Genomic DNA, 12,355 nt, shown 5'->3' on the forward strand with positions numbered 1-12,355 from the left:
TGTCTTGATGAGAACTCTGACTCTAGGTGGTTGTTGCTGGTTGATACTCAGGGTGTGATGATGACCAGGTGGTCATTTGTATTGTCAACTTAGAAACTCGATGTTAAAATAATTTGCCTTGACGAGCATTCTAGCTCTGGTTAGTATTCAAGATCTGATGGTAACCAGATGGTTATAGGAACTCCATTTTAAAATGACGCAAGATGTGGTTACTAGTATGAAGTCGGAAGGTAGTCGTCATGGAATCTAGACAATATAATAACGCTCTCTAACTCACTTGTTTGAGTGATCTTGAATATTACTCTGATCTGAGATGGAATTGGGATGCATCTTAATATGTAGCCATAGGATGAAGTCCGTATCGCATGGTTTAGGCGTATGGTACGTTACGGTTTTGTATGATGCGTATATTAATTTAAAGACTTGAATCGAGTCTATTTTTTAGTCGAGGAATCGACTGGATTCGACTAGAATCGATTAAAATGGACTGGATTTGACAAGCACCTAGAATCGTCACAATCAGCTTGAATGGACTTAAACTGACACAAATGACTTGATCCACTCCACTAGACTGGATTCCACAAAATCGCCTGGAAACGACTAAAATCGCCAGTTTTTTATTAATAATATAGGCTCACGTTTGAAAACCGCGTCATTCTCACCTGGTGGTATGGGACGATGTGGTCTAGGGTGAATCACGCTTACCTAGTAAATGCCTATTCACCCTAGCCTTGAAGAATGCCAAATTATAACGAGTTGGAAATGCAGACAACAGTTCCAGTCCTTTGCTATTCGCATCAAAAAGGAAGAGCCTAAAGGAAGTATCCTATAAAAAACCGCTACCCTTCGTCTGTGTTTTAGACTTTGGAGTCGAGTCTTCACTAACGACTCATTGTCTACGAGCTTTAATGCTCAACGCTCCACCAAGTCGAGAGCGGCCAACCGAGAGCTGGCAGAGCCTTGCCAAAGGTGACAGCAGTACTCCATACTACAACGAACCTGTGCTGTGTATAGATCGAGCAACTGCTCTGAGGGGAAATATCATCTGACTTTAGAAAGGATGTCTGATTTTTGGCTGCAATTTTGTTATAGACTCGGTGTAGCAGTCGAAGTTTAGGTTGGCAATTAGGTCCATACCATAGAGCTCGAGATAGTTGGTAATTGACGTGGATATTAGTGATGGTGTAACGAATGTAAATTTTTAGACATTCGCGAATGCGTATACGAATATCTGCAAAAAATATTCGCGAATGCTAATATTCGTTACATCACTAATGGGTACACTCCGGAACATTGGAGCCAGATTCGTTTCGCGGTGAACAGACATACCTGGGTTTTGGAAGCGTTGAATTCGACCAAGTTGTTGTCACCCCGTTCTGAGACGGACTTAAGGGTCAAATTCACACGATTCATAAGATCCTGATAACAAGTTCTGATAACGCTGACATTCCTGGTGCTTGTTCTCCGTCACTGTGCTATCGTCTGCATACCCATAGGACATAAATCAGCAGATAATTGATCTGGAGCAGGAAGATAGTGGGAGAGAGAACAGATCCCTGAGGGACTCCGGCACTAATACCATGTAAATCAGACGAGCACCCATCGACGACTTCCCAAATCCGTCTATTCCTCCGGAAGTCAGATATCCAATTACGCAGGCTAGAAGGGATCCCATATGCCGGAAGCTTTCCAATAAGCCTATGGCTATATTTCCAATAAGACTCTCCCAAACCCTATCAAAAACCTTTGTGATATCAAAGGACACGGCAAGAGCCTCGCAAGTGTGTAGCGTACACAAGAATTCGCCAGTTGACCTATTACGGCGGAAACCAAATTGGCGGTCACTAAATAGATCGTTGGTGAAGGTACGCTAGAAGGGAATTGTTCAAGTTCGCTGAAATGGGGCGGTAGTTAGCAGGGTCGGCACGGCACGACTACCTTTTTTGGACACAAGCTGCACATAGGCAAGCTTACATGGGTTCGGGACTAGTCCTGAACCCAAAGAGAGCCGGTAGAGCCGTGTCAGTACTGGAGACGACTCAAGTGCACAGTTCTGCTGTACGATTGCTGGAATACCATCTGGACCACGGAACTCATTCACGTCTAGAATGTGAAGCATTTTTAGGACCTCATGTTGCCGGATACAGATCTCTGCCATTCTTCTTCTTCTTGTAGTTTCGATGGCATTCAAATTTTTTTCAGCCCAGTATTGCCATTGCCAGATCACAAAGAGGTACACTAGGTGGAATATTGTTCTCAGCATCTAGACGAGAGTCGCAGGTGAGGAGATAAATAAATTTGCCTTCTCGTGCGCGGTATAGGTCAGCGATCCATCAGGTTTCAGCAATGGCGGCAACAACAGACGGCAGAAATTAGCTAGATAAATACCAGTTGGGTACTTAGCCAGTTTCGCACCGATTTGGCCTACTTATATGGTCGAAACGAGCTCCGCGTATTGTCCTCTTGCAAGACTTGGCGGCGTTATTCGGAGTTTTCTTCAGAGTTAGGAGCTTTGCAGGTATATTCTTCACCCCACACCCGGTATGTGGGTCTGCGCAGCTCGTCGGGTCTTCTGAAGAAAAGCATACCTCACTCCAAGGATAGGACGCGAAGAAGTGCCGCATCTCATCCCAGTCTGCTAACTTGTATCGTCATCTTCGCCTGGATTCTCTGCGGTTAAGATCAGATGGGGGATAGACAGATAGAGATCTCACCAAACAATGGCCGGAAGTTCCTAAAGGAAAGTCACTGATACTTGATATCGGTCCGGATCAGTTGTCGGCAGAAGTTCCAAGCAGTTGGCGGTATGGTTGGCAACGTCAGGTACCCTTGCAGCGCAATTTACCAGCTGTGAGAAACTTAGTGACAAGGCAAAAGCCTGCACCTCTTTGTCAGCATGGTCGGTCTGCTGGAACGGGTACAAACACTCTTGATGGCAGGCGTTGAAGTCCCCCAGAAGAAAAAGTTGCGTTGAGGGATACTATACTCCGCATTACCAACTCCACTTTGCCAACTCCGATGTGTCATTAAGGTAGGTGAATAACCTGGAATCCAGTCGAGTGAAGTGGAATCTAGCCATCCTTATCGATTCCAATCAATTTTGTAAATTTTACTCGAATCCAGACGATTTTAGCCGATTTTTAACGATTCCATTCAATTTTGTCGAATATAGCCGATTCTTCAAAAACGCTTGTTTCCCGTTTATACCCATCTTTCTCTTTCCAGCTGAGTTTGTTTTAATATTTTACTCTTCGTTAGTAATAACCTATAAAACCGAGGTTAACCCTTGATATGTGTTAACAGGTTTCAATAGGTTAACAGATTAACGTGTTACCGTAATAAAAGGATACCGATTGAATCTGTTAACCTTTTATATCGGTTAACTTTTTAAATGGGTTTTCCGAACACTGCCCGCAGAGGGTTGTAGTGTATCTATAAATATAACCAAAACAATTATGTTTGTATACTCAAACAGTATGGGGAACTGTTAAAATTTAAGAACACACGACAGTAGCGACACCTGATGGGAGAGACGGGCAGTTTTTATCCTAATTACTTAACAGCATCACATCATCACGCCTGTGTCCCCAAAGAGGGTAGCAGAGGTGTATTGTATATTGGTACAGTCATGAGCAATATAATGTACCCACTTTAGGACTCTGTCGCACTAACATATTTGACATTTAGTGAGACTTACAGTTCAATTTGTCAAAAAAGTTAATGTGACATGGTACCAAAGTGTATACATATTAATGCTCGTGTCCGAACGATCGCAAGTACCTACTAATATGTATACACTTTGAAACCATGTCACATTCACTTTTTTGACAAAATAAACCGTAAGTCTCATCAAATGTCAAATATGATAGTGCGACAGGGTTCTAAAGTGGGTATTACGTACCATAGTGAATAACAAAAAAAAATGTGTGTTGCATAAAAAAATATTTAATGCATATAAAAAATCTAACAACACTTATAAATAAAGAAATAATTTTCTAAAAATAAAAACTAAGTAAATAAAATTACACAAAATACGCACATAATTAAAAAAAATAACATAAAAATTAAAAAATAATGTCATATAAAAACTAATTATATCCAAAAAATTGTAAAGATTTCAAAATGATTTAAGCTTGATGCCGAAATCCTAGGTATATTCTTGATGTCCACAAAGCGAGCCGCCAATACCGCGATCCTTCTTACTCCTTAGCTGTTTATGGCCATGAGTAAAGACCCAGAGGGGGTGAGGTAAATCTAGCAACGAATTGATGCGGGGCGGAGAATTACCGTTCTATACATAGTATCATCATAGCAATGTGTTGTCTCTATTCCTCTGTCTTCTTTTCCGGCTTTGCAGTGGAGACTGTAGTCTTCGGTTTGGCCTTCTCTTTCTTAGGCCTGAACGGCCCCAGTTGTTGTCTGACCAACAGGCCGCGCCACCAAGCCTGCACGATCAGCGCCGATTGCAACATTATCATCTTATACAGCTTCTCAGCAGCTCTGTCGTCCTTAAACTTCATCCAGGCCTCCATTTCTTCTTCGTGTTGCACAATCTGAAATAAATGAGCTTTTATTTTATTTTCACGGGTTCGAATCCTAGCTCGGGGCTCTAAACCACTGAATTCGACTTTTAAAAGTTTGAATACTTTGAATTCACAGCCTCCATGGTCTAGTGGTTGGAGTTTGCGGGTTCGATTCCAGATGGGGACACTGTCGAAAATCACTATGTGAGATTGTCCTTTGATTGGCTTGGACATTGCAGGCAGAATCGCTTGTTCGATAAAGTAAGATTCCGTGTTTTGGAGGGCACGTTAAGCCCGGGTGCAAGCCCCAATGCCTCTACAAACCCGCGGTAGAGCAGTGTGGTGGAGTATGCTTCCCATAGATTTACTACTACCGTAGATTGAACATCAGCGCTCAAAAAGTGGGACGCAAAGTTACTGTTTATAGCGACATTGACAGTACTTTACCTCAGTGCGCTATTAGGCGCCGAACTGGCAACACGGGGAAGTGCGTGGTAAAATCTTGCAAAAATAGGAGCTCAAAGCGAAAAAAGAAGGATGGAACATCATATTTCGAATAAGTAATGACATTGTGCATGGTATCATAGCATAAACATTTTAATTTTCGCAGGAAAACTCACCAAAATTATTATTTTACTTTAAAATACACTAAAACAAGGATTCCCGGGCAGTCCGAGTCGCAGTATAACCTGACCGCGTTACGAAGCACCACGCGCTAATATACGTAATAAGACTAAGAATTTTTTAATTTGACACAATTTTATTGAATGTACTCGTATATACTGCTGTGTACGAATGTAGCTAAACAAGCGCCAAGTTTTCGCCGCATGATTGTATCAAGCGCGGTATCTACGTTAGTGGTAAATTTTAATCAATGATGCTCCCCCTCCGGTTGATTGAGGGGAGCCCTGTGCGCTCAGTAGTGACTGGGCCTCCCTAACTCCCACTGGACGTATTAAATTTATGTTTGGATCATAGATACTTAATTAATATCACGTGGTTGAATGCCTCGGGCTGTAAGCGACTGAATTCGACCTTATCGTGTTATGTGTAGGAAATTCAGTCATCATCATCATCAGCCCATTAACGTCCCCACTGCTGGGGCACGGGCCTTCTTTATGGATGGATAGGGAGATCGGGCCTTAAACCATCACGCGGGCCCAGTACAGATTGATGGTTATCAACGACTGCTAATGCAGCCGGGACCAACGGCTTAACGTGCCTTCCGAAGCACGTAGGAGCTCGAGATGAAAACTTTTTTTTTGTGGTCACCCATCCTATGACCGGCCTTTGCGAAAGTTGCTTAACGTCAACAATAGCAGAACGACCGCGTTTACCGCTGCGCCACCGAGCTCCTCAAGAAATTCAGTAGTGACTATTAATTAATCTGTCTACGTGAACGAGATCGCGGGCGTAAACCTAGTGCAAAATAACTAATTCATATCAGACGCCCTTTTATGACGCTGCCTCACGGATTTAATCCGACAATGACAAATCATTGGCGGCACAAATACAATACCCATCTACGTATAAATTCACAATTTCACCCACAACTTGGGGGATTACGGCTGCTTAGAAATAGTTAAGTAACTAAAATAGTCGACAGTTGAGGAGAAAGCAATAATAGTTCGTTACTATCGTCTCACGCCTTTTGTAAGAACAATCGACCGATAGTTTTGGACAATCGACCTTTTCAAACTAAGCGTGGTATTAACAAACTAATCTCAGCCGAGACTGCCCTCAAGACCATGCTCAAGTCACTGTTTTCATATAAGAACTGTCACATTGACATGATCTTAATGGTCTTGAAGCCGTCGAAGCAGTCTCGGACCCAATTAGGACTAGACCCGTTAGGACGTAGGACCCTAAGAAATGTTGCAGGTTTTAATTTATATAAATTATAGACAATAAATATTTTTTTTATTTTTTCCCAATTTCGTTCTACTTGCGATCGGTCGTTGCGTTTATAATCCTGTGATTACATGGCCCCCGTTTCTGTCCTCATGTTAAAAGAATGTTCTTTCGCCTGAGTCTGCTGCTGTTGTTACCAACATGTAGGAGTTGAGATATAATAAATATATAGATAAATAATATATAGATTATCTATTAAGCTATATTACAAGCACGCAAAGGTTTATTTACTTGACAGAGCTTACAGCCTTTAACCGCGCGTGCTTCCTGTATTTTTTTGTTTTATCTATAATAAAGTGTTTTTTCGTAGCAAATTAAAAAGTGTGTTTTTAAAAAAAGACTGATTCCAGCCCCCCTTAACAAAATTAATATATTTTTATATATTAGGGCGAGTGTAAGAATGTTTTTTCTTTGTATCAGCCATTCGCGGCTGATTTTATATATACTGATTTTATTGGTGAAAACATGTAATTGGCTTTCTGTTGCTATTTTTAAGTCTATTTTATTTTGTAAGCTGTTATTTTTCCATGTAATAAATAAATAAATCTAAATTTCTCACGAGTCTACGTCGAGCTTCCCTCTCGTCAATCATTCTGTTCAACTCCGACTTCTTTGTGCGAATCTGCAAGTCCATCGCCTCAACGTCCCTGTCATACTTGCTCATCGTCTTTTCTATTTCCATCAAGTACTCCTGAAAATGATCCTACTATTAGGTTTCTCCACGGAATAGAAGAAAGAAGATGGAAAGGACCTAACGCGCTTTTGTATGAGAACCCCACTCTCTTTTACGCAAACAGATAACTACAACAGCTCTACTGCTTCTCAAATTCCTAAAGACTAAAGTCAGACAAATAAAACTCAAAGGGGGTGAGGTCGGCGCCCGATACGAATTGGTACGGGGCGGTGTGCTACCGTTCTATAGAACACATATATGTACACACTAGCTTTTGCCCGGGACTTTATCCGCGTGGCGTGTTATAAAAGAGAGATCTTTGTGTGTGTGAGAGTGCATATCAAATTTCAAGCATCTAACTTATGCAGTTTAGATTTTTCATACAAATGTTTCTTCCCGCTAACTCCCGTTTCCGTGGGAATTTTGCAATATCCTGTTGGAACTAAGCTTTAAGTTAACTAAGGTACCTGCATGCCAAATTTCAAGCGTCTAACTTAAGCGGTTTAGATTTTTCATACAAAAGAATTTTCCCGCTAATTCCGTTCCCGTGGGAATTCCGGGAATTCCTTTCTTAGTGCACCTCTACGGTATCTAAGCTACGTCCCATTGAAATTTCTAGTGCCTACGTTTAGCCGTTTAGACTGTGCGTTGATATGTCAGTCAGTCAGTTTCTTCTTTTATAAATTTAGATATATGTATGTTTCTGTGTGTACTCAAGGCTCACATTAATGACAACAGTGTTCCAATGTTCCAATTCATTGTGAACCCGGTTCTCCGCGAGTAGTTTGTCCTTGAAGTAGCGTATGCTATGGGCACTCTCGTCCTGGACATCCGTGATGGACTGCATAAACTGCTCGCGTCTCGACCTCTGCCACTTGATATGGTAAACAGTCTTGAATATCCCTATTTGTTCCGTATCCTGAAAAATATGGTAGTTTTACCCCTGTCAACTTGCATTCTCCTTCTCTCTTTCTTCTCGTCATCATCATCTACGTCAATCCCACGGGGCAAGAAGAAAGAAGAATATGAAGATTTGACAGTTCCGGTTTTTTACAGAAACGACTGTCAGACCTTCCAACCCGCGAAGGGAAACCAGCCTAATACAGGTTAGGTTAGGTCGGCCTTCGCTGTGATTCGAACTTGCGACCTCATAGTGAGATTCAAGCATTACAACCCGATTACCTTACCGGTTTCAACTGAAAACCAGCGTCATAGTCTAGGCTATGGCATTATGCTGAGGTGGAACCGTTTCGGCATACATTCATAATTGTATTATTTTGTGTTAATATGTTAAAACAATAAGTATGTCGAATAAATATTTTTTCTTTCTTTCTTTCTTTCTTTCTTACAAGTGGACCACCACGGCTACGGCTTCTTCTTATCTCGTGTGGGGTGTTAAGCTAATGACTGGCCTCATCAAACCTGGTGTCAGGGGTACTATTGAACTAAAAACCTATAGTTTATGTAAAATAAAAACACCTGAACACTCCATACAATCTCTAAAAAAATGTAGAATAAAGGTCACTATTACGTAATCTGTGACTAAACTAAGACCCAGAGGGGGTGAAGTAAATCACGCGCGGCGCCCGATATCAATTGGTGGGGGGCGAAGAGTTACCGTTCTATACGCAGTATAGAGTTCTATTCAGCAGTTCTATTCTTTATTCTATGGTTGAAGGTCATATGCGTACCTCTATGTTGTGTCTGAGTCTATCGAAATTTCCTTCAAACTCGTACAAAGTAGATTTTTGGTTATTACGCTGAGTGCGGAGTTGCTTTCTCAACTCTTTGAATTTTCTGAAAATATAATTATTACGTTCATGAGATTCCGCCTACCCACTCCTTACCTATGTTTGAGTCCCATGTAATAGGGGGAAAACCTAAAAATGGGTAGACAAGTTAAAATATGGGCAGATGATGCTTTAAGAGAATTGGAGGAATGAGTGAAAGCAGCTAGAAGGACAGTAGTCAGAGGTACATCAATCGCAAGATGAACTAAGGGTTGTATTAATAAACTAATCTCGGCTTCGAGACTGCCCTCAAGATCATGTCATTGTGACAGTTCTCATATAAAAACAGAGACTTGAGCATGATCTTGAGGGCAGTCTCAGCTGAGATTCGTTTATTAATACCACTCTAAATATCCACACCTCACTGAGCTTTCTGTTAGACCAACATGATAGGTGCGAATTGCGACGTATCGCCGTCTATAATGGTCGAGCTAGCTGTGTGGAAACCGCATTTAAAATAAATTAATAACTTATTGGTGCAAGTCGGGTACCGGGGTTCAAACTGGCGCCCCCCGATTGTGAAGCAAGCTGGTATACCACAGGACCACAGAGATCGTTTTAAAGTCTTAAATACATGTACATAGGTGGCGACCCTATTGCCATTAACCGGGCACAAATCCTAGAAACCACGTGATTATTCAACCAATAAAGAAGAATTCAGTAGTTAGGATTCCGAGCCAGGATTCCAACCCGTTACACTAGGACGTTCTTAAATCACGCTATCTCCGAACAAGGCTATCATATTTTCCAACATTGGAAGTCAGAAATTCTCGATCTAATTTTTCTCTTAGCTGGGGACAAAATAAGAATAAGAATCATTAAATTGTTGGACTGATCACTTACGCTCTATTCCTGGCCACTTCATCCTCAGACATCTGGAGGCGTCTCTCGTCAATCCTGCTCTGGGCCAGGAATTGTATGAACCACTGGAACCCGTCATTTAAGCACAGGTCTCGGTACAACTCTTTTAACACATCAATAAGGAGTTGTCTGAAAACAGACGTTAGTTGAACCTGGACTGAAAAAGCCACATCTTCTTCATCTATCGTGTGGGTTGCGAGGTGAATTACCAACCTCATCAACTCTGGTGTCAGGGTTATTATTGAGCCACCAAAGGGCCCTGACATGGCTCATGTAACGACTACTTACTTACATCAGTAAGTAATAACCGGAACCAAAACAGCTTAACGTGCTTTCCGAAGCCCAGATCATTTTACTTTTGGGTAATCAGGTGGTCAGCCTGTAATGTCTTAACCAAACTAGGGATCACAAAGTGATTTTTGTGATATGTCCCCACCGGGTTTCGAACCCACTACCTCCGGGTCGTGAGCCCAACGCTCAACCACTGGACCACGGCGGCCTTTTAAGGCTACAAAGAAGCAATCAATCTAAAAAAGCAATATTGCAATTTGACATTTGCGCATATAAAAGTAACTGCGTAATCTTAACAAACGGCACAGGGCAATATGTTGTTCGTTATTTAAATATTTCCCGCGCATTTCAAATTCCCGCCCTTTCCCCTTGACATTTGACAAGGACAGACGGAACGACCGCCATATTTAAAAGGAAAACACTTTTCCGATTCCCGCGCGAAGCACGGGAGTACAGTTATGAGCAATATTATGTACCCACTTTAGGACTCTGTCGCACTAACATATTTGTCATTTAGTGAGACTTACAGTTCAATTTGTCAAAAAAGTTCATGGTACCAAAGTGTATACATATTAAAGCTCGTGACTGTACCTCGCAAAGAAAAGTTCCAAAACCCTGTGAAAACCTAAATACAACCTAAATGGACCCTGACGACTGTGAGTACCTATTTGTGAAGTGAAAACAATGTTGGATTGTTCATTGGCGAGGCAAACTAAGATTTAAAGTAATTTCTTCCACTGTCATTACCCCCTCCATTATATTTAATTTAGTGGTCTTTTAACCCGTCGGTCAAGAGTACTCTAAACCGACCATGCACGAAGTCTTTGATGAGAGTGCAACCCCGATACCGACCCGCCGGCGTGGTCGAAGATTTTCCTCATTCAGCGCTTATCGCTATCGACCCACTAGGGTCGATTAATACTTTCAAATATCCTTCCTCTCAGACGAAGCCTTCCTCTCAGGCCTGTTGTTTTAAATTTTGTACCAGGTGAGAGCCCTCAGCGCTCCCCATTTGTCCGGCCAAGTAGTTAATGCCATCTGCGGCAAATCTACAATAAGTCACGTCAAAAAAAATGAGAGTGGAAGAAGCGAAGGTGTGTCGTCGTAGTAAGTGGAATTCCGTGGTCTCTACCACAACGGGAAATTGGCGTAATATTACGTGTGTAAGTAAACCGAGCGCCCACTTGTCAGTCATCAACTTGCGCAGCTTGTTTTCCATGCTGGTGACAGGGTAGTGGATTCCATCCTTAACCACCGCCGGTTTGATTCCATACTTGTTCGCCATCAATATCTTGATATTTGCCATCGCTTTCTTCACGCGGAGAGCGTTGTTGCATTCACCTTAAAGTGGAGAACGCTCGTGTGGCACTAAGGGCGGTGTTAATAAACTAACCTCAGCTTCGAGACTGCTCTCAAGATCGTGTCAATGTGACAGTTCTCATATAAAAACAGGGACTTGAGCATGGTCTTGAGGGCAGTCTCAGCTGAGATTAGTTTATTAATACCACCCTAAGAGCATGTGACGTCATGCGTTTATTTCTATATTTATAAAGTACAACCACTTCACATACATTAAAACATTTATACATATATAAGGTTACGGTATCGTGACTAATATACAGGGTGTTAGTGACATCGTAACGAAAACTTTGAGGGATGATTCAGACCATGATTCTGAGTCGATATCAAGTGGATTTTTCCGTCGCAAAAATCATGTATTTTTTTTTAGTTTTTTTAAATTATTTTCAATTCTATACTTTTGCGATGGAAAATTCCACTTGATATTAACTCAGAATAATCAGCTGAATCATCCCTCTCAGTATTCGTTACGATGTCACTTACACCCCGTACAAGTACATACGGTAGCCATACAAGTAGGTATGGGTGTTAGTGACACCGTAACGAATATTGAGGGGGATGATTCAGACCATGATTCTGAGTTGATATCAAGTGGAATTTTCAGTCGGAAAATTCATGAAAATTTTTGTTTTTCTTTTTATTATTTTCTGTTCTTACTCCGTGATTACTTGAACTAAGTATACGAGATGCTTCTTGTATAGATCCTCAGGCTCCTTCCCATCGGTACCTACTCATTTTATACGTTTTGTGTAACAACAGTTAGATTAGAGTTAAAAAATCACTAAGTAGTAATAATCTACACACCTATACAGGGTGTTAGTAACACCGTAACGAAATGTTTGAGGAATGATTCAGACCAGGATTCTGTGTTGATATCAAGTGGAATTTCCTGTCAACAGAAGGAGGTATGGAGCTTACTCCACCACGCTGCTGTTTTACGGTAATAG

At 41.5% G+C, this 12,355-nt stretch overlaps 1 protein-coding gene across 1 annotated transcript; it reads right to left on the reverse strand.

The window, feature by feature from the left end:
- Nucleotides 1-4,170: 4,170 nt before the first annotated feature.
- LOC126375777 (dynein regulatory complex protein 9-like) lies at nt 4,171-11,355 on the reverse strand. The gene is made up of 6 exons (XM_050022864.1): nt 11,234-11,355; nt 9,741-9,887; nt 8,799-8,904; nt 7,832-8,026; nt 6,994-7,125; nt 4,171-4,553 (listed from the first exon to the last, which is right to left on the reverse strand). Exons 1-6 carry the CDS (start codon nt 11,353-11,355, stop codon nt 4,326-4,328), a joined length of 930 nt encoding a protein of 309 aa, XP_049878821.1. The 3' UTR covers nt 4,171-4,325.
- Nucleotides 11,356-12,355: the final 1,000 nt, after the last annotated feature.

The sequence above is a fragment of the Pectinophora gossypiella genome, chromosome 19 (genome assembly GCF_024362695.1).
Source record: "Pectinophora gossypiella chromosome 19, ilPecGoss1.1, whole genome shotgun sequence".
Classification (NCBI taxonomy): Eukaryota; Metazoa; Arthropoda; class Insecta; order Lepidoptera; family Gelechiidae; genus Pectinophora; species Pectinophora gossypiella.

What these genes read in the sequence shown, in the direction of transcription:
- LOC126375777 (XM_050022864.1), bottom strand. Translation starts at nt 11,355, where the DNA reads ATGGCAAATATCAAGATATTGATGGCGAACAAGTATGGAATCAAACCG. An exon ending in CGCAAGTTGATGACTGACAA is followed by an intron (nt 9,888 to 11,233) that starts GTGGGCGCTCGG and finishes GTCTGTTTTCAG; the next exon opens with ACAACTCCTTATTGATGTGT. An exon ending in GACTCAGACACAACATAGAG is followed by an intron (nt 8,027 to 8,798) that starts GTACGCATATGA and finishes CATATTTTTCAG; the next exon opens with GATACGGAACAAATAGGGAT.